The 23,537-nt window shown below is 37.5% G+C and overlaps 1 protein-coding gene across 1 annotated transcript in view; it reads right to left on the bottom strand.

Annotated features, from left to right (window-relative positions):
* Positions 1-13,926: 13,926 nt before the first annotated feature.
* Positions 13,927-23,537, bottom strand: part of EVC2 (EvC ciliary complex subunit 2) — a 62,832-nt gene continuing 53,221 nt past the window's right edge. Inside the window, exons 17-22 of the mRNA XM_066317248.1 lie at positions 23,100-23,327; positions 21,217-21,425; positions 19,698-19,785; positions 16,843-17,036; positions 15,846-15,947; positions 13,927-15,355 (exon numbers count right to left, since the gene is read on the bottom strand). Coding sequence (XP_066173345.1) covers positions 15,082-15,355; positions 15,846-15,947; positions 16,843-17,036; positions 19,698-19,785; positions 21,217-21,425; positions 23,100-23,327 — 1,095 coding nt within the window. The 3' untranslated portion in view covers positions 13,927-15,081. The remainder of the gene's footprint in view (positions 15,356-15,845; positions 15,948-16,842; positions 17,037-19,697; positions 19,786-21,216; positions 21,426-23,099; positions 23,328-23,537) is intronic.

Here is a 23,537-nt window from a genome sequence, read left to right as displayed (position 1 = left end):
AGGAAATCTGGAATCAGGATCTTTGTTTCACTATTAGATTTCAGGCAGTGTCTGTGGTCTATCAAGTTTCAGAAGGCAGTAATTCTTGGTAAACACTGATTTTGTTTCATTAGGACCATTTTTGTTCAGGATTTACTCTGCCTGGATTTAACAAACTGCCATAAATGTAGTTTGGGTTAAATTAGTTCTGTCCTACTCTTGCACTAATTTGAAAATACATGGACTGCATTATCTAAACTCACAGTGCCATTTAGCAGCAATAACTGCTCTGCTCAGAGTTGTGATCTCTCTGTCCATGATTGCTATTATTCCTAAGAAGTTCTGAGCATTTCGTTTGACTGTTTCAGCAAAATTCATGCAGGACTCCATCATTCTTGCTCATAATTCTGCGTTTTTTGTGCTTCTCTGAAACTGCACTGACTTTTTAAAAGGAATTCAGGAATATGTCTAGGCTACTAAAATTTTTATCACTGAATATAAATACAAGAATGGATTATTCAGTTGAATCAGGAAGAAAAAAAAAGATAAGTTAATTCACAGTAATCTTGTGGGCTATTTGGGGAAAAGTTCATGACACCGCAAAAATGACATCTCATGCAGTATCCAAATCAAATTCAGTATACCAATCAAATAAATAGACTATCCTGCAAAGAAAATAAGCCACAATAAGAGCTTGGACAATGTACCTTTCTCTGTTTGCACAACCATAATCATAGAACCATGGAGTAGTTCAGGTTGGAAGGGACCTTCTAAGTTCATCTGCCCAAGACCTCTTTGACATCTTTGACTAGATCAGGTTTAGATTTTAGGTTGCTAAAACCCCTATCCAAAATAAGAGTTAAAATAAGAACAAGAGGAAAACTATTCTACGACATTTCTTGGTCGCATAAAAACCTCAATTTTACATGGGTTGTTGTCACAGAAAACAAATGGTTAGAGGACTATTTATCAATGGAGAAAACCTGTAACTAACTTAGGATATATAAGCAGAACAAAATATAGCCGCTTACTCTAACAGATCTACTTCAAGAAAAGAAAATAATAGTCTGATATTACCAATGGTTTATATTCCCACAGCAAATTAATCACTGCTCCTTCATGGCTAATCTCTTATTTTGGAAACTGCACTTTCTAACTGATTGCAAATATTAAGCAGAACATACACATCAAGTGCCAAAATATTTTAATAATACATCATCTTAGAGATGTAGGTGCATGAATGAATTCTGACAAGTGAGAACACTCAGAAAAACTGCAAAGACATTGAAAAAGAGGGAGAAAAATGTTCCAGAGGTTAAAGTACTGAGCTGTTGTTCTGTTTAAGCTCTGCCGCAGACTCCTGGTTTCACCTTTAGCAAACAGGTTTGTCATCAGCTTTCTCAGGTACTAGACCAGGCCTCAAATGCCTCAGCCCCCCCTCCATTCAAGGAGGATGATCCTCCTCTAGAAAGGAGCTGTGATGGTGCATTGTGAGAGGTTTAGACACTGTGGTGATAAAGCATTGTACAAAAACAAAATACAGCGAGATAAAACTTGTACTGTCAGTCAACCAACCATGAGGAGGTGTTTTTCATAGTGACATTTTCATATTATTGCCTCTAAAAATAGGAAACTTTCACTTTTCTCTTCAACTGTAAGATAGGTGTACAGTAAGCATAGTAAACACAGACAGCTTAGAATGCAGACAGGCACAAGTAAATGTGTGAATCCTGAGTGATGTCACACAGAGCTCAGATCCATACTCAGACCTTTGCTTTGGCACCCACTTGTGCTGAGGAGGATTGTGGCACCAAGAGCACAGCTTTGGCCAGAGTAGGAGACAAAGATGGACAGACTGCAGAAAAGACTCACTTTGATGCAACTTTTCACACTTATTTATGTCCTATTAAACCCCCATTTATATAAGACAAACAAAATTTTGTTCTGCATTGGAAAACACCAGTGGATCTCATTGCCAAAGGGTGCTGTAAGTGCCAACATTTCATGGATAAAAGAGCAGAGAAATAGATTAAAGAGAAACCCACTGGAAACACAGAAAACACATCACATTCAGAGACAAACTAGCTGCAAACTGGGAAAGGATGAGACTGGCTCACCCAGTTCTTGGTTTTACCTTAGCACCAGCATATGGTATCACTGGGGACACGACATTGACTTCAAAAGACTTTCAGATGGACCACTTAAAGCCTTTCTTGAGGCATTTCAGAATAAACTTCCAAGGACACAGACACACTTTCTTCTTCCCAAGACCAAAACCCCTGGCTCCAAGAAGATCGCTCATGGTGATGTGCTTAGGCTGCACCACCAAGGCCAAGAGATCTTCACTCCCTTTGACTGATGTTTTGCCCTTTCTCCTCTAATTCAAAACCCCTCATTTATGAAGCCATCCTCTCCTTTGAAATAAGGACACATTTTTAAAAATAATCAATAGGAAACAGCCTGTATTTTAGAACAGGTATGATTATACAGTGATGTAAATATTCATGTCAAAGACAAATGCTGCCAGGTCACATCAGAACAAAGGCACATATCACACAACCCCTCATGAGCTGTATTTCTCCAGGTATCAGATTTACCTCAGGAGAGAGGATAAAAAATGTACAACCTAAATCCACTGATGATACTAACTAAACAAACAACACTTCCATCAGCTCACTAATGAAGGAATAATAGAGAACTGCAAAAAAGAAGATGTACAGCCATCAGAAACACAAGCTCTTGCAGTTAGTGGTGTATTAATGTAGTTCAACAAATCCTATAGAGAACAACAGCACCTTTTAATTCCACTGCAGTTCATTAATGCTAATTTGAGCCCTGGCCTGGTGGTGTGTTTGGAAAAGGTATCCATCTTATGCTTTGACTTCAGTTGTAATGCTTCAAAATGCTATTAAAATTAATTAATTATTAAAATAACCTAATTTGTTCCATGATTTGCAAACACTGCCAAGCATGGCATCTCTTGTGTTGCTCTGCACATGCATATTCTGAATTTACAAAAAGCTTGAGAAGTGCTATAAAAAGGCCTGCAGACCTTTCTTTCACATTGCAATTATTCTGCATCTTCTCAAGGCAAAGCCAAGCACACATTCTCTACCAGCTGGGGTGCACTGTGTTAATTCTGATAGAGCAAATAGATCCAGACAGACAAAGATGTAAACATGTACAAGTACTAACCAAGGTTCAGAGGAATGAATGCAGACACCTTGATATGAGCACCATAGCAACAGCCTCCAGTAAATCTTTTTAACCCTCTCTTAAAGATATAAAGGAGGAGAAGAAAACACTTAAAGCATTTGAAAAGTGAAAGGCAAAGTGAAATTAAATTTAACAATGCAATTTACCTTGTTCTCTTTACCTTTACAGAAGAACTCTATTGAATGAAAAATACATTTATTTGTCACTCTTTTTAAGGGCATTAAAGCATTTACCTGTCTTTTCTGCAAAAAGAGAGGAGCTAGAATTGTCACTGCTCGTTGAGGCTGTTTTTGCTTCCCAAAGGACAAAATGGGAGCAGACAAAAAAACTAACAGAGATGCTCAGTTCTTGTCCAGACCTGATAAATCTCAGACTAGGGGAGCACTGCAAAGAGAGCTGCTTTTGCTGCCTCTCTGGCTGTGCAGCTGCTAAAGATACATGGTCTTTTTATGATTTTATTTTTCCTCTTCCTCTCTTTCTTTCTTTTTCGCCTCGCCTCGCCTTCTTTATTTCTATTGCCTTCTTTTTTCCCTCTCACCGTCTTTCCTAAAAGGAATCAAAAGGAGATGTATGCTACAAGGAGGGAAGGGACAGGACATGAAGGACGGATGATCCAGGTAAACAGAGTTCCAGGGCAGGGGCCAGGGTGCAGATGATGGCATGCACAGCCTCAAACACACCCTGCCTGTTTCAGTCACTACAGAGGAACAAAATAATGGTGTGAAAATGTAGCACAGAGGGAATTACCAAATACATCCCAGAGATGGCCTTGCTCTTGTCAGCCCACCTGCCTTCTTCAGACCACCTGAAAGATTATGGACCAAGGGAAGGAACTGAGACAGGGAACATGTTTTTGCATTTTTTTCTGTCAGTTAAGCCTGAATCAAAGCTTGATATTTTTTTCATGTTGTCTTCCAGGTAACTTTTGATCTTAGTTGGAGCAGTAGCCTTTTGGTTTTTTCTGACAAGTTCAGAAGTTTCTAGTGCTTGCAGAAACATTTATACAAAAAGGACTCACAATTCAGCCAACTTGGGTTTTAAGCCCCTCTAAGTCTTCTCTTCCCAGAAACCCCTTTTGTCTCACTTTGGTGATATGCACAGCCCAGCAATGAAATGCAATGCAAATGCTAAAGGATGTGCTTTACCCTGTTGCCAAGTCAGTGAGCCCTGCACAGAGCACAGGACAATGAACACTGCCCTGAGCAACAGCTCCAGGGCTGCAAGCAGTCTTTAAATGAATACACTTAAGTTTGAGCAAATGCTACTTTTGTGATCTCTCTGGAAACTAATCAAGATTTGATTCAAGAAAAGGCAACTAGAATAGCTATTTTCCTACTATCAACTACAAACAACGATTATGTTCAGACAAAACATGAAGTGACTAATCCAAACCAATGTAAGCAGTGGTTTGACTGAGAACCACTACTCTACTCCAGCCCCTACTCCTGCCTCAGTGATTAATTCTGCCAGGCCACAACAATCATTGGTATTCAGGAGCTGCTGCATGAAAACAGAGTTTCAGGAGGGCTGTATCCACACACATCATTTTTCAAGCTTTTATAGTCTCTGCATGCTGATTGAAACCATTCCTAATGAGTCTATCCACACTCCTGAATTTTAGATTTGACATTATATTCATTTAACCTCATGGCAACGTGAACAGGTTCACTGAAAAGAAACTGGCATCTCATCCCTATCTCTTTCTCCACATACATTTCACTGAAACAGTAGCGATGGAATTGGCTGGATAACCCTTAACTCTACACCACATACTTGCAATCATATTCTTTTTTAAGTAATTACTTTCACAATAAAATTGAAAATAAAGCACTTTTGAAATGAAAATTGTTCTCAAGAAATAACTGAAAGTATCAGTAATAAAGGTATTCTTTTTTAATGACAACTCTGCATTATCTGAAGTTACTGACTGACTTTCAGTCCCTCTTTCAAATTATTGCAAGCTCAGGAAATACATACTGCTCTTTTTCCCCCTCAGTTGTCCTCACAGTCCTTTGTGTTTAGGGCACTTGTGAAATAGTACCAGCTGGTTTTCACTCCTCACTGGGAAGTGATGGCATCATCTACTCCTAACCAATATTCATGGAATAAATGCCACGTTGTACCGTCTGCTGGAAAGGCTACTCTCTCTTTCCTTAAATCTAGTTATTCTGTGCTTCATTTCCTCCTCTGTGAAATGATAGTAGTAGTAGTTCCTTACCATTTTAAATCAAAATTCTGGGGGAATGGAAATATTGAGAAGCCCACATTGCTAAAACACATTTGCTTTATAAAAGAATAAGAATCACTGAAAGTGAGCCAAAGAAAAAGATGGAAATTATGTTTTGATGTACTTGCCCACAGTGTGCAGCACTAGACTGGTAGTTGTCATTCCACCTGCAATTCTTTATGCCCTGCAAGGCTGCTCAGTGTTACCAGACCAGCTGAAGGCAAAGCAGTTAGAATTATATATTTTAGCTGTGGTGGGAATCAAATGGAATGAAAATTCCCTAGTCACTGGGAGGGCATGCAAGGATGAATAGAGCAGACATGGATTTCAGGCTTAAAGATTTGTTTCCAGTTAAAATGCAGGAAGTATGCACAGATGTATTTATTTCTTGTATTTATATGTTTATGCTAAAGCAGAAAGAGAATTTTTTTAAAAAACAACAATGTAGCAGAAACATAAGAATCAACAAAAGAGCTTCAAGGGGTACCAATTAGGAGACATCCGTTAACACTGTGCTCAAGATCTGTGCTCAAGATCTGGCTCCAAGTGAAACTTTCACAGACCTGTAATATAATACCAGTGTTTCACCAAGCATATCCACATCCTTAGCTAGCTGTTTTTTAACTTAAGCATCAGAAAGAACTAAAAAAACCAAACCAAACCAAACAAAAAAACAACCACACACACACACACCCAAAAAAAAAAAAAACCAAACCAAAAAAACAAACAAACAAAAAAACCCCACAAAAACCAACAACAACAAACCAAAACCAACCAACCAAACAAACAAAACCCAAAAACAAAACTCAAAAAAACCAAACCAAACCAAACAAAACCAAAACAAAAAAAAAACAAAACCAAACCATAAAATTTCCTGTTGGGACTGACGAAAGATATGATCAACACTTAATTTCTGTAATGCAATTGCATAGCACTTGAGTAACTATTTGTATTTCAGCTCAAGACAGCAGCAGTTCCTGCACACAATGGCATCATCCTCAACCAGAGGGAGCAGATTTCTTGTGTCTTTTCAGCAACAGAGACATGTACTCATTCCCAGGCAAATCTATCTCCAAAATAGCCTTGCAGGCTCTGTAGATATTAACTGTCATGAGTCTAAAGATTTGTTGGCGTTCATTTTGATTAACACAATCTCAATTGTCTCAATCTCTTTTAGCAATAATACCAAGACTCTCTCACAGCATGGTGAGTTACAGCTGAGCATGGCAGCATCCTGAGCATATTGGCCTCATAATATCCTTCAGTCTCCTGTAAGGTGTCTGTACCTGACTTCCCCAGGGCTCAGCTTCAGTTCTCACTCAGAAGCTGGAGAAGGAGCAAGAGCTGTTGGGCATGAAAACTGGCAGCAGTAAGTTAAATGCTTTCATCAAAAACATTTCTCAGTGGGACAATGCCAAAATTCAGCTGTTTGCCAGAATTTTCTCGTCCACTCAAAAATCTCGTAATGATGGTTATGAAGTGATAGGCTGAAGTGTTGCTTAATACCAGCTGGTAAAGAGAACAGGAGTTACCTTCCCTTCAGACTGACTGCTCCAAGGGTCCAGAACAAGTCCAATGCAAAGCCCAGATGATTGTGTTGCCTCACTTTCTCTGCCCACTGAAATTAGGGCACTGGAATTACTGGATTTTCAGACTTCAGACAATTCCATTAACGATTTTGGAGGATTTAGGCAGTGTAAAGGCTACCTCTCTGCCAGTAACATAACTCAGCCTGGTGGGGGGAACACTTCTGCTTTCAAGCTTACAGTGAGTGCCTCCACACATACAGGCAGGAGAGGGCTATCAAGTTGCATTTTGACATGACTTCTAGGATTGTTTTATATACATTTGACTTTCTAGAGGATGAAACAATAAACACTGACCTTGTAAAGTGTTTTGTGAACATTCACCTTGTGAAGCCTTGATGACTCATTAGAAAGAAAAAAACCCAACACTTAACTAAGAAGGTACAAGTACATCTATGATTCCTCTAGCAAGTGTGATCTGTGTCAGCCAGTCAGCAATGCTCTGGCCAGCCCAGCCCCTCAAGTGATCACACACGAAATGCTCCGGGAGCAGCAGATAGCTGGAGAGCCTCCACTGAGCCACCTCCACCTAATTTCTAGATGAAAAACACGTTTCAGCATCAATCAGAAACCAAGCTATGTAGTCCCACTGAGACCAACTACTTTGGGACCACTGGCACATAACTGCAAATTAAAGTCTAGTTTAACTGTGGAAAATAACAGTTCAAGGTTCCTGAAATGTAGGTGTCTTTAGAGAATAATTAATTAAAGATCATATTTTGGATGCTGGATCTCTAAATAAATATCCTATTATTAGTACTAAGACAAGGTCACATGATTGTGCATTTAGCCATTAAAAACTGGTTTAAAATTAACAACTCTTTTATCCAAGCATTTTGTAATACATTTTGCTTCTAGTAAAAAAAAAATAGTCCTAGTTAAATAAAATCAGGGAAAAGGAAAAAAAGATTTTCAGCTATTTAAAAGAATTGAGTAAGAGAGGAAAAAGGAAAGTGGAAACAAACCAGCCTAAATGTTTTTATTTAATTTTGTTTAATATGTGCTAAACAAGTTTTGTTTTTAAATGAAAGACATTCCTTCATTATAAACATTGACCAGTTCTAATACCATATGTGTTTGAAATTGTTCCCACAGGAACTGTAGCCAAGAGCTGAAAAGCTCTGATTTTGTTTGAAAAATTACTTAACAGCAGTAAAGCTCCCCAGCTTTGCCCAAATATATTTGTTAATCCAATGAAACATAGTTGTTCTCTCTCCTAACCATGATATCTGGAACTCAGTGCCTTTTCCACAAAGAGGTTTTGAGACGCACAATGAAAATGCACCTCTGCCTTTCAGAAGCCATATATGGCAAAAGGGTCCAAGGGAAGGTGAAACCATCCTGGGGTAGTGCCTGTATCTGTCTCTCAGTTATGAGGAAAGCCACAACATTGAGCTTCCATTAGGCACCATGACATTCAGATGGTCAAAATACAGCAAAACAAATTGCAGCACGTACCCTGAGCCCAGAGCATGCTTTGACAGCCAGAACATGCCAGCAGGATTTTGTGCCACACTGAATTACTCTCTAGAGGTATATGACACTGAATCACTGTCTGCAGGGCTTGTATTAACCAAACCTTGACATCCTTATTTATGTAAATAGTACCACATCTAAGGATCTATTAATATGCATAAAAATTGGAGGAGCCAAGAAGATTCCCAGTCATTTCTGCAGGGTTTTTTTTCTTCCAAAATTTATAGAGTTTTTCATATCATAATTTTATCACATGTCCGTAGCAAATATTACTTCCAAATGAATTGCTGTCTTCACACACTTCAGTTAGGAAGAAAACCTCTCAAACACAGACACAAAGGCAGTTACTCTACAGTTACTCTAAGAATAAAGTAATTTCATAACCTCATTGTATTCCTTTCACAGTCTGGGCTTGGTATAAGAAATTAACTTTACTCTTAACACCAACATACAAGATGCATTCAAAGATCTTTGTCAGCACAAGCACCATTAGTGCTATAGATTCCTGCTTTGCATCAAATACCTACAGGAAATCTGCTGAATCTACAGCTTTTCTATGCCTGCTTTGGAGAAGGTAGCTCACAAATCCCCCTTCCACCACTGCACTGCAATTTGGGAGTGAATTTCCATGAAGGGCCATGTTGCATATTCAACAGCTGGTTGCAAACTGCCTTATTCCACTGCTGGTAGGATTTTTCACTTGTCGTTCTATTTACAAGTGAAATGAAGTGAATGGGGGCCTGGTTCCCAGATCTTTATTCATCCACCACTGGGATTCACAGGCTTCTTGTTTAACCCTCTCATGACAGAAAAATAAAACTGAATGAAAGGAGTTGACAAAAAAGCCCAGAGCTTTTCTTATGTTTTTGGATCCCAGTACACGTGGCAAATTGTCACATCTCCATTCAAAAAGACAGAAACTCTGGAGGGCAAGGTAGGAGCTGATCTGTAGGGAATCACTTCATCCTGGGCACTTTCTGAGCAGAGATGGCACAGAGTGACTGACTGGGTTTACAGACACCAAAGATAAAACCCAATGCTATAAGCAGCTTCTTAGCACTGATGCAGCTGGGACTATGTTCAGAGATTGCAAAGTAAACTTACATTTATACATCCTCTTGTAAACCTCATTAAAAAACAAAAACAAAAAAACAAAAACAAACAAAAAAACCCAACCAACCAAACAAAAAACCCCACAACCTAAAAAAGGCAAAACCAAACAAACAAAACAAAAACCCAAACAAACAAACAAAACACCAGCACCTCCTCAAGGATTACCTTCTTTAACTGGGAGCACACAGAATTTCTAGAAAACTACAAACTTCACTATCTGCTGCACAGAGCCATTCTCCATTCTCCTCACACAAGGGAGAACCACGTAATTCCAGCTCTTGTCTGAAACCCAGACATGGGACTGAAACCAGTCCATGGAAACCAGCGCTTCATTTTTTCCACCATCTATGCAACTAGGAACATATTCTACAAAAAGTACTGCATCCCTTCAAAAAGATATTAATGTTAAGAGCATGCTGGTTTTGTTACATAAATTAGGTGAAAAGTTAGTAAACAGAATTGTGAATCTAACAATCAAATTGGTTATATATGGCTTTTCCTCTTCTCTCCTATGAAAAGATAGCTGCATTATTCTCAAAATTGTTCAAAGGTTTACATCTGTTTATAAAGCCATATAAGTGATACTGATAGATTCTGTAGCTTGTTTGGGTTTTATTAGATTTTTTTTTTTTAAACATGGCATACTACATCTGTTTTTGAAAATTGTGTGCAGAAAAGCAGTGTACAGTACCCCAGACTTGGCACCAGCATTTCAGGTAGCAATAAAGCTACTCAGTGTTCATTAAACCAGCATCAAACCTTACAACTAAAGAGAAAACAAATTAAAAAAGAAAAAGTGGGGATTCATGTGAGTTTGAATCATCAGGGAACATCACGATCTCTAATATATTCATTCTCCTGGAAAAAAAGGGAGGTTTAAGAAAGGATAAAGCAAGGACTAAAATGGTAATTTTAGACTGATTAATTACTAGCAGTCAACAGCAAATTAATAAAAATCTCTTGGCACACATGACAAGATTGAATTACTAGTGATGGTCAAGTCTAAGCAGAACAACAATATATTGGAAAAATATAACAAACCATTATACATTTATCCCATTTAGTACAGACATTGCACATCCATACACTCAAGGTATTTTATAATAGCCTTGAAATTCATACTCCTGAAAGAAATATTTTACTTCTTCTGAAACCCTGCATAGGAATATCTATGCTCAGTTGAGTAACTATAAAACCATTCACAAATTGCAATTAGCTGTCATTCTCAACTCCACAGTATCAAGGAATAAATTCTATCAGCAATGCTCAAATCTACCAAGTTTTACCTTCAGATTTTGGGTGCCATTTTGGCTTGGAATGATACCTGCCTCTTCCAGGTTTTAATCTATTTTCTTATTTGGCCATCTTTTTTCAAAAAAAAGTGGTTGAAAATGCACAGCCTCTTTTCTGAGCTAGCTTCTCTGGCATAATTGAAGAAGATGCTCCAAAGAAGTTGACTTCTTCAAAATTCAGTTCCCTGCAAATGTCTGTCTTCTGCTCTCCAGGGGAATCTCTGAACCTTGGAGAAAACAAATTGCTTTTTGTCAATGTGACTCTCAAGCCTCTGGATACAACTGATGTGAGAAAAGTAACTAGTGGTTTTAGATAGCAATAAATATATTGTTAAATTACCCAAATACAAATATTTTTTATTGCACAAATACAGAGGTGGACACCACCAGTCCTCATTAAATATCTAAAGAGATTAAAATTAAATTTAGGTCACAGTTTGTCTGCAACACAAAAGCAAGCAGTGAGCCCTCTGTATGGTCTTTCACAAGTGTGGAGTCTGAATGACTCTCCCTGCCTTGCTCCCTGTGAATAACAAGAAAACAAGTAGGCTGACAGTACTAAAGACCTGAGCTGGTTGCCTTTGCCAGTCATTTTTACAAGAGATCTTGAGTGGAGAAACAGAATGTGGAAAAGGCTAGATCCTACCTGGAGCACTCAGCTAGGAGGATAATGTTCATCACTTGCACAATATTGCTATTCATATGAACTCACACAGCTCTCAACAGCCTGTGACAATACAGCTTTATAACTCAGCAAGGAAAATAAGCTTTATGCTGGTACACCTAAGGCTGCATAAGCACAGCAAGGGGCAACAGATGAGTGAACTCGGCATTTGATGCTTTGAAAATCCCACTGTCAGTCTCTTGGGAAGCTGGAGCTGTTGACAAAAGGCAGTGTAATTATTGGCACTGAGTTGTACAAAGGTAACAGCATAAAAACTTAACATTCCCCAGAAGAAATGAAGGTGTTAAAATAGCAGCTGGGTAAATACCAGATAATGAAAGAAAGCAGCATGAGGTCCCCAGGTTCAAATAAGGCAGACAAGTATTTTGCAGAACTGACCTTATTGAAGAGACATTATCACTTTAAAAATTCATCTAAACCCAAAACAGTTACAATAATCAGTGAAGGTAAAATCTTTTAAAGATAACAGTTATTTCTACCAAAGTGTCAATCCTTTTACTTCCATTTTTACATTTTTCTGCAGTGAAGTGCCAGGTCCATATAGGTATTCTTACTTTTGTTTACGACAGATTGACGTTGACAGTCTCTCCCAGGACAACCAGTTATTCACTCTCGGTATGAACTATTCTTCATTAGGCTTAGCATGTGTATTCTACTTCATAATAAATTAATGCACAATACCAAAGTTAAAGAAATTAAATATGAATTTATGAAAGGAAATCTCAACACACTTGTTTCACAGAAGCATTTTCACCTCGATCACTGCAGGACATTTTTAGTGCATTTTCCCTAAAATATTTTTCATCACGTGGGATCCTTTTTATTAAAAAAACCCAACCTTCAAAATGTAATATTTTATTTAAAAGCTTGACATAGTGAGGAATACACATTGCATGCTAATCCAGTATCCAGATATCCCAAGCCAAAAATACAGCAAGGTGAGCTGAAAAGTGAGTTGTTGATAATGATGAGGAGCCTGTGCATAACTAAGCCTCCTGAAAATCTTGAACCATGGGCACAAGGGCTGTTAGCTACAAGCTAATATTTCTGAAGTACATGTTAAAAAAACCCATACAAAGCTACAGTCTAGCATGAAGAATAATTTCTTCAATAAAATTTACCATTGCCAGTAAGTTGTTATTTATTGTATGGATTAAAGCATCATTGCCCAAGGACAGTTACTTTTGCTTGTTCTTCGTATGTTTTGGTTTCTTGTCCAATGGCTTCATGTTGAGGGAAGACAACAGTGCAATTGTGATGGGAGTAGACAGGGAACTGTCAAGGGCAACAGGAGAAGCAATGAACTTCCACGGGAATACAACTGATTTGGACAATATTTCAAATACTGAAGAACTTGGCCTTATATTACTTCTTGTATTAATGACTGTGAAGCCAAATGGGATGAATTTGAATGGCATTTCCAGCACACACATTCTTCGGAAGATTTCAGCTGTGAAATCACAGGTAATACCTGTGGCAGACACACAAAATGGCACAATCAACAGCTGGCCCTCTGTCCTCTGAGCAATTCAAAGCTGAATATAAGCCAGCTCTTTATTGAAGTGGGCTATTTCCTAGTTAGTACTTCTTGCACAAGGCAAGAGACTTCGAGATCTGGACATTTCTTTACTGCAGGATATGAGAGTGACTCATACAGGGAGTGAATTTCCCTGCTAGAATATTTACAATCACTGAACTGCTTCAAATTTGTGATGAGGTGTGAGAGAGTTACAAATCAGTTTTCTACTGCTAGACATAAACTGTTAAGGATAATAAATTGATATTGTAATCAATACTCAAATGTTGCATTTTATTATTGTAACCTATTAGAGCTATTGGCCTCCATGCCTTATCTGTGATGAGTTACTGCCATTTCCCTCTTACACTGTAACAGTGAAGAGTCTGGGTTTGCAAAGAAATCCTGGAAGGGATTGACATTCAAGAAGGTACTTCATCTCTCAAGTGCTTGCAGCCAGGAGCTGGCCAAGTTTTCCAATCGCTTTCTTGCCTGTTTCTGAGACACCTGAGGCTCCTCCTATACAGCTCTGGCCCACCTCCAAGGCAGGACAGACTCTACTCTTTACCCACCTGTGCCTTGGGGATGAAATACCAGACACAGTTAAAACAGTAGCTCTGAACTCCCACAACCCTGACAGATTCCTCTTTCTGACAGCAAATACTTCCATGAAAAGATTGAAGAATGCAATCAAATAATAATTAGGATTGTCAGTCTAATTACTGCATACATTTTCTAAAGCTAGTAGCGATAGGAAACACTAATTGTTGTTTACTGTGGGATGAATATTTAAATTTGTCAGAGAAGTGGGGAAAAATGCCAACTACAGATGCATGTATATTATAAAATTTTAATTTTTAAATAACATGGCACCCTATTAATAAAAAGGCAGGGAAGATCTGTACATGAAAAAATACAAAATATGTGATCACAGTGGCCCCAGAGCATAGCATTCAAATACAGTTATAACCCCCTCAAAATAGTCTTGAATAATATAAAATATTAACAAATACATGTGGTTATTTTAATTAGCTTTTTCCTGTTTCTCTTTTTAGGATTCATATTTATAGGATTCTTCAAGTCAACTAGACAGGTTTAAAAATTAACTCTTTTTGAAGCATAAAATTATATTCTCATCAATTTAGAGAAATTCAGGAATAAGAACTTCAAAAATACCTAAAATTGTGAAAATTTGCAGCATTGCAATCAAAAGAGCTTCTAAAGGCATTACGTGCCCATTTACATTTTTTGCTTTTCTACTGAGCTAATGTGATGACACTGCTTCACCAAGAAAATTACTGTAACAGGTTGTAAGTATTTAACAGTTTGGAACTGTAGCCACATTCACAGTTCAACTGAAGTAAGTTTAGAAACAGCAAAATGCTGAAGTTACTCCAGGATGGAAAGCTAAGTACACAAGTATATGCTAAAGATCTGGACTACCAGCTGTCACTGTAGAACACAGACTGCAGAAGTAACATTCAAACCCTATTAAGAACACAATGTTAAACAGTAAATTAACTAGAAAAACATAAATTCAGAGAACACAGGACATGGTTCATCCATTTCATCTCTTCGTGTCACCTGCTACACTGCAGCTTACCACAAAAATATAAATACAAGAATGGTAAATCAGTACCTCTATATACAATAAATAGCCTTTCTATATAAATTATGAAAATTCAGCTACAGTAAAATCGGTGCAAAAATGACCAAAATGTAGCGAAAGAACACATTCCTGCCTTCCAGAATGTGCATCATAGAACACCCAAATTCCACCTAGTGCATCAAAGCACTGACAGGAACTAAAAAGTGCAAGATGCACATCACTAATTGTGCCATTCCAAAATTACATCTCTTTCCAATATCAGACAAATTCAGATTAAAATGATACACGTTATTTGAACCATACGCTTCATTCTTTCTCCTCATTTTACTGAATTTTAAATAACTTCTTCTTCCCTAATTGCTATTTTAAATGGAAGTTGCTCTTACGAGTCCATGTTTGCACGAGCAGCCTTTTTAGAATTAAGAAAGTTCTTTTTCTTTTTTCTTGGAAAGTTTTGCAAAGCAAGTATTGGATCACTTGGCTCACGGAACAAAAATATCTTCTCCCCTGTGTCTAACAGCTCTATGGCTTCAGCAGTTGTAGAGCTCAGAGAAACAGAGGGATCAGGCTGTTCCATAAGAGGAGGTGCAGGTGAACATCCCAGATGAATGAACATTGCTTTTTCCAAGAGAGCAAGTTGCTTCTTCTTTATCAAGCTACATTAATGGAAAAAATAGAGTTTAAAAGTGAAAACTGAGGCAAAAAAATGCATAACTTCATATATCATACCTTGCCACAGAAGTGGTGACTTTGGAAGCTAAATAAAATCCTATTTCAACAGAGTGACTGTAGTTTTCATTCTAATTCCCAATAATTCAGGTATCATTTTCTGAGATACATAATTGCAAAAAGAAAAGGTAATCTTATAATATATAAATACAGGGAAGATGAGCAATGTATGTGAAAAATGTGAGAGTTTTGTGGATATGTACAGAAAAATGTTTTTAGGTATTTACTATACTGCTTATTATGTGTAAATATGTTTTCTATGTAAATAGGAAACATAAGCACCAAATAGAAGAGTGTTAGAAAATGCATACTTATGAACAAATTTTCTGACTTCTAACAGCTGTAGGAAGAATCTGGGGACATTAAATAAACTAAACAAAAAATCCTCAGGTGTGTTTCTTCCAGTTTTCTCCTTACCTTTCTTTTCTCTTGTTTAGGGAAGGGATGTTTTCTAAACTTCTGTTTATCAGATCTTGCTTTATTTTGTTCTCCTGTGTTTGCCACAACTCTTGGCTCTTCCTGAAGGAGCAGAAAAGAAATTTTCCCAGCAGCATATACACATATATACACATTTTTCTTCCCTCTCTGACTTTAGCTACCAAGCTCATGACAGCAATACCACAGATGCAGTCAGTAAGAGTTCAAGCAATTTTGCTGCCCTGCCACAAATTATTTAAATCAGCTAAGGTCACACTTCAGGGCATCGTACCAAGGGCTCTTATCTGTTCCTTGACAACCCGTATCTGCCAATGAGTGGGCTCAGTGCCACAACATCTGCTTTTGCCTCCTTCCCAAGTCATGGCAGGGAGTTGGGAGAGCAGGTCCAGGAGTATCCCTTGGTGTTACTGCACAGATTTCTGCTCATGTTAATGGGGCTAAAGGGGAGTGATGAAGGCCCTGAGAGTCCACCAGTCTCTGTGAGAACAGGGAAATACAATGGCCACTTGGAACTTCAGTAATTAACTACAAAGAGACAGACATTTGCAAGGTTGCAATTTCCACTATAAGGAAAAAGGATCTCCTTTACATCTTTAAGAGCTACAGACACCAAAAACCACATGTGTTATAAACATTATAAAAAAAACTGGAAGAAAAATATTTTAACAAACTCCAATTCCAGCAACAGAAAGAAAATTAGTAGAACAGGATTTATAAATCTCTGAAATAACTGTTTAATTAATGAACTTATAAAAATTTTTAAACTTTTTATTAATCGATTTATTATAGTTAAAATATTTCAGAAAATAAGGTAGTGGCTTTAAAGTATTTTTACTCCAGAAAAATAGTTCAAAAGGAAAGTTATGTACCTATGATTTTTTTTCTATAGCTGTCAATCTCATTGTCCAGAGAATACATATACACATAAAGTAATAATCTTGTCTTGCAGTGATCTACCAGAAAACATCACACCTACCTTTTCTTACAGCTGCCAGACTCATCTGCATTACTGTCACTTTCAACACCACCATCTGAATATTTACTGATGGAATCGAGGACAGAAAGAACCTCACTTTGTGAGCTGGAGGGCAGCAACAAGTTCAGGACCCTGTGCAGCACCCCCATTGGCACCCTCGTCAGTTTAGCTAAATAACCTGCCAGACGGAGCTCCTAGAGGATCAAATGAGTAGAAGACAGATAAATTCAGCATTGAAAAGAAATGTTAGCCATTCTTAATTACTGTTATTAGATAAATAGTCATTATGGAAACAAAAAAATTACTAAAGATAATTTTAGTAGTGACAATTTTAGTATCAAGTGGTCACACTTCCATGTTCATTGTTCCTACCCACAGTGACCCACATACATAATGGTTGTCCATTTCATTTGGGATTTTGGCAATGACCAAAAATAACCAGTTGATCTTGGCATATTTGCTTAGGGTATGTACTTGATGCCCTTTGGTCTAAAAAATCTCAAGGCAATTATATTCTAACATGTAACTAACATAACTAATTTATGGATTCTACTACTATAAGGAAATCCTTTCAATATAGCAAGGAAGCAATATGGCATTTCTTGGTCTGTAAAATTATGGAGGGAAAAACAGCCTTGAAAAACTTTACACATTGTCATGGCTGATAACTTCATTGTTCAGCTTCTCTTAAAGCCAGATTCTGTGATAAGCTCAGGGAACAGGTTGCAACCCTATTTAAGAAAACACCTGCTTTTATTTTGGTAGTATTTTTTTATTTCCAAACATCCTACCCATTTTTGCCCAAAGCTCAGCAGTAAAAAATATTCATATAATGTTCAAATAGACTGGGTACAAATGTAGTTGTTCCATAGACACTCAGCCCCATTTCCTGCCCCACTCCAAACACCAAAATTCTATTGCTATTTTTTACTCTGTTGTTATAAGTACAGTGTCCCCAACGTGTTTCTGCAGATCTCTCATGTGTATCAAATATGAAAAGTCAACAATATATTGGGAACCAGCTGGAAAGGAGAGAGTGAGGCAAATGAAAGCAAGCTAAATGTCCCAAAGAATGTCAGAAAAAAAAAAAAGAGCTGTTGTTTTCTATTCAAGCTATACATGTAACTCATGTAGCTGAAGTTAGGTAAGACATGCCAAACATGATGACTTGTGACAGCTGAGTCATATCACCACTGCAGACCCTCCTGTAAGTGTTGATGGAGGAGATGACTACAAAGCCCATGTCACACAAAACCCCACAAGGTCCCCCCATGCAGAAAGACAGCCAGGTTCTTTGTTCACAGCAAATGTTTGCCTGTTTTTCTGCATGATAACTTTTCAGAGGAGTGAATTCACCTAGGAGATCCCTGGATCTGAATCTTCATTAACTGAATCTTCTTCTTTGAAAGAAACAATGTGTCACCAGCAAGGCGGTCTTAAACCAAATTTAGACAGCCACACAAAATAAAGAAATCAACCTCCTTTCCCCATAATTGTCCTTCAAGCAGAGAATTCTCTCCAAAAGGTAAGAAAACTGGCCACTTTTCAAAGTTTTCTGGCCTCTTCACTGTTATAGATTTTCCATGGAAACCACTGAGATGACACAGAATTAACAAAACAAAATCCTAAAACTGATGAGAGATTAGTAAATTGGTACAGTTCTTAAAGTATTTTCAGCCTGACCAGGCACCAGAGTTGAACACCAAAGAGATGTTTGCTCAGGCTACTTAGTGAAATAAATTATTTGATTCTTCTTTGGAGAGGAATGCAAATAAGAGCTTAAATCTTAATATAGACACCTAAATCTAATCTCTAGAGTACTGTGCTGTACTTCTGGTCTTTAAAAACTGCTCTGCTAGAAACTTACAAAATGCAACATTAAGTGAGAATAAACATGAGAGGTCTCTGAGACTTATTCTGTTTTTTTTTGGTTAAATGTTCTCAGGATCTTTATTTAAACCAGTTATTTATTATGGATATACCTCATGACTTGATTTCTTCTGTAGCAGTTTCTGCTACTCCTAGTAGGATCTGGGGAACAAGATGCCTGCCAGCCCGACCTCAGTGCTTGGTAAGGTTATGGAAGAGATCCTCTGGAGTGACTCAGCAGAAACAAACTAAGACACAGAAAAAGCTGAGAGATCCTTAGACTAAAATGGTCCTCCCTTGACATGGTGGTCTCTGAAACTCCTAATTCATGATACAGTGGACTGTGACCACATCTGTTCCTGAGAGGCAAGACACTTGGAGGCAGAAAGCTGCTCCACCAGGTCTTTTTTGATGCTACCTATGCATCTCAACCAAAATCAGCCTGCAGATAGAAACTGGGGTCATTCAAGAGATTCATTATTATGTAGGAGTGACAAGCAGCCAACACACAGCAAATTAACTGAAGACAAGACACTCATTTTGAAAACAAGTATGAGTATTGATACTAGAAAACTTAACTAGCAGTCCTGCTATAATTTAATTTTGAAACAAAGTCAATGCAAATCGTTCTTAACACTCACCAAAATCTAAAGAAAACCCTTTTATCATTACATGAAAATCCAAATGTAAATCTGTCTGTTAACCAGAAAATCAGGTACTTCAGCTCTCCACAGAATGAAATACAACAGAACAAACCCTGAAAGGATTTGTAAATGAACAAACAGAAGTATAACTCCATAAAATGCAAAAGGCTGAAAGTAGTTCAGAATTAACAGAAGTGACTGCCAGTATGGGCTGCAAACTGGTAGCAACTCCTAGCAGAGCGTAACTCTAAACCATCTAATGCTTCCCAAAAAAGAAGAAAAGCTGATATCCAGATACAGCTGTAATTTAAACTTGGAAGCTTTGTTCAATTTCATGCTTACCTGACTATAAATTGCCAAAAATGCATTCATTTCTATATTTTCCAGGAGATCTTCAAGCACCACACAATTCCACTGTTCATCTCTCAAGCTGAAGTGAAAGACAGAATTAACATTGAAATGTTCCCAGGTGCAATGACTGTATTACAGGAAACAAAATCTGAAAGTCACCCATTTTGGAAGCATATCTGTCTGTCAGCAAATCTGCTGTGAGCAGCCTAACTTTTAAAATATGCCAAATTCACTTACCCTCTTTTCTGTACCCCCAACAAACATCAGAGCAGAATCAAAGGCAATGCTCTTGCACACAATTCAAATCTGATATCACTCCAAAGCAATGTGATTCAACCTGTCCCCATCCTCTTCCCTACACTTTAAATTTCTCCAGCACACTTTAAGGCAAGTTGTGGATCTTTTTGTAACTGAAATATGATATTAAACAATTAACTTCCTCATTGCTGGTGATTATTTTTCTTTTCTAGACCAAAACATGATGACATTATATACAGATCCTGCAATGTACAGAAGTACCAAATTTGTTCCTTCCAGTAAGTTTTCAAGTAAAGCCTAGTTGCAGTTTCTTTGAAAGCTTCCCTGATGGGTCTGAGAATACTCGTGCAGAGATTTATCTCATCTTCTACTGACTCTTTACTTCTGCAACAGGAAAGTTGTTCATCTAAACCAAGTAGAGCTCCAGACTTTTCAGAATTAAACAGACTTACCACTATTACAGTCATCTTTAATATATCAGTGGTTTTGTGGAAAACACTCTTTCTAATGGAAAGCACACTTTGAGGATGTTACATGAAGCTTGAAATGTGCTAGGCTTTTAATACTGTGCAATACACGTGGAAATGTCATTTCTACCTCCTGCAACTCCAATAAAAGTAAAACAATAGGCTGCAATTTTGCAGATTATTGCCCATTTTTGCTAGTCAGCCTTTATGACAAGATAGATATTTCTAAATACCTCTCAAGAAGCATTTTATTTGTTACTCATATCTTTAATTAAAAACTGGCCAGGGAAAATTGAAATTGAAGAGGAGTTTATACATCTCATCAAATATAATTGTGTGCCAGGGAATTCAGTCTACAGTATGACACTGGAGATGAAAATTCAATTTAAATTGTCCCAGCTATTTCCTCTGACCCCAGCAGATCATGTTGCTCTGAAGTCCCTCCCTATCTTCTTCGGAGACAAAATAATAGGGAAAAAATTCTTTTCCTCCTTAATGCTAAGGAGTATCATTATTTTTGCACTATTCCTGTCAAAAAAATGGTGACTGCCACACAACGCACAGCACAATATATATGCTACTAAGTTATTATTATTTCATGGTTCTTATTTCAATATTCCCAACTCCTTAGTTACGCTCTGGGCCACAGCACAAGAAGCAGAGTTCAAACACAGAGGCATGGTCCCTCCCTAAAACCACAGAATTCCTCCTGCTATTTCTCAGGAATATCATATGGACCATATGAACTGCAGTAACATAGTAAAAACTGACACCAAATAACTTACCTTTGCTGGTACAGGTTTATAAATTGTCTACATTTATTCATGGCCTGTCTTAACAGAACTGTCACATGTCTTTCTGCATTCATGTCCAGAGCTTCATTTGAGAGACCCAAACCATCCAGAATCCACCTTTGCCTACTCATTAGATGCTGCTGTGCTGACTCTTTATGCAACATCTCATACTCCAGCTTCTTGTCAAGTTCTTCAATCTCCTAGAGGTTGAAAATGCATGATAAGAAGTTAAATTATAACTTGAAAGAACAAATTTCATTTGGAGTGAAGAAAAAAGATGATGGTATCAGATTTTCTGATATTACTTTATTCATTTCTTATTCTACCCAGCCACTTCCAGTCATTACACTTTTCAATTCATTGCACAGCTTCAGTAAACATGACTGGCACATTATGAATATCAGAACCATGAACAAAGTTATGACTCAATTTTCATTGTGTTAAAAGTCAATGCTCTCTGAAACCTTCCACTGTAGAGGACATCTAGCAAGTATTCTGCCAGCATGGCTGAGATCAAAACTAAGGAACACCACCATTCAAATTCATTTGTAAGCTGCATAAATCCACTGAAACAGCCTGAGAAACTCAGACTAACTAGTTTTAGTTATACCAAATTAACAGCTAATATCAAAGGAATTTAAATTAAAAGGCAGTAATATATGATTAGTCTGAAAAAGTTAGGGTTAAAATAAAATACTCTGAAAATCAAAGGTTTAAAGTCTTCAGGGGACTGGACCCCCCTATGCTAAAGATCTCACTTCATATATCCATTTCCAATGTCACTGTCGTCTCACTTCAACCTTTACGTTGCTTACTATCTTGAAGCCCCTCTTCCCAACCTGTCCCTTGGAGAAAATGCTGAATTTTAAGCTATTCCTCTGCCTCATCAGCTGTATTTAACCCAGTGTTAGGTATTCTAGATCTCACTTCTACTTCTTCAATCCTTTTTCTTCAGTTGTTCAAGGACAGAGAAGGTAAAAGCAACTACTCTGAAAAGCTGCCTCACACTTATGGCATAGAAGGCAAAAATACTCTACCTACATACAATTTTCACTATTTCCTACAGATCTAATACAAATTCAAGCAAAACTGGAGGCATATGAGCATTCTAACTGCCACTCTATAAAAAACTCTGTAGAGATGACCACATTAAAATTTAACAAGGAATTTTCACAGCAATAGCTGTCTAATGATGCCCTCTAGCAAAGAAGTTTTTCTCAAAAACCCATTTTGTTTGTTCTACTCCAGTGCTCTCCCCAAGCCTCACTTGGATGGTTTCAAATAGCAGATGCAGAAAAGAAAGTCCTTGTGAAAAGGGAGCACTGAAGTATTAAAAAAGGATTAGAAAATTGGTACATATCAAGTATGTAATAAATACGGTGAAGGGAAGAGTTTTATCCAGATTTTCTACTGTTTGAACTGCATCAGTGTGTCTGGACCGAGATAGGTAGGAGGCTGTAGAGATAATTTCTAAAAACTCGACAGTTGAAGCCTATCATGTAGTTACGGATTTTGCATATGGACAGCATTATAACATGCAACTCTGTAAGACAAACACAACAATTTACTCCTTCAGTCATGAGTCCAAATCACTTCTGAACTGTCTTTCTTTCAATCAATAAAATATTAAGTAGCTACCAAAATACTACTCTTTCTGACTGCATGGAACTATAACAAAAATAAAAAATAATAGTACACAATCTTCCTTGGCTGTCCTTCTCTTTATGTCTTTTACTGAATGCATTAAAGTGCACATACTCACAGAAATTAAAGTCTGGGCCACCAGAAGCTGCAAACCAGCAGCTAAATCCAAGATACTCTAAGAGTGGCAGTTTCTAAACAGGATTTTTTCTTTTAACAACTACATTACTTACAGGATTATGTGCTTCTAAAATCTGAATACATTCCAGTCTTGACAGAGTTTTTGATGCGTTCAGTTGTTCAAAGAGCAAAGCTTGCACGTTTATGATAGCAGCATACAGCTCCAGCATTTTGGACTTTTTAACGGTCTTTTGAAAGGCCAAAGAAGCAATATACTCTCCAAGTTTATTTTCCAGACTGCGCAGGTGACACTCCTTTTCAAGCTGCAACTCATACTTAATCTAAAAAAAAAACCACAGCAACCAAAACACAAGAGATAGAAAGATTAACAGAAACTCCTACATGCACACTTATGATTTTAGTACTCTGTAATTAGCAAGCAGGATTATGACAGCAAAGAAATCAATGCTGTTATCTTTTCGTGTAATACACTGTTTCAAGAAGTGCTTTTAACCTTCAATTCCAAGCTTTTACTGTAATAAAAAAAAAAT

Source organism: Sylvia atricapilla, chromosome 4 (assembly GCF_009819655.1).
Source record: "Sylvia atricapilla isolate bSylAtr1 chromosome 4, bSylAtr1.pri, whole genome shotgun sequence".
NCBI lineage: Eukaryota > Metazoa > Chordata > Aves > Passeriformes > Sylviidae > Sylvia > Sylvia atricapilla.
This window is presented reverse-complemented; position numbering and strand designations above follow the sequence as displayed.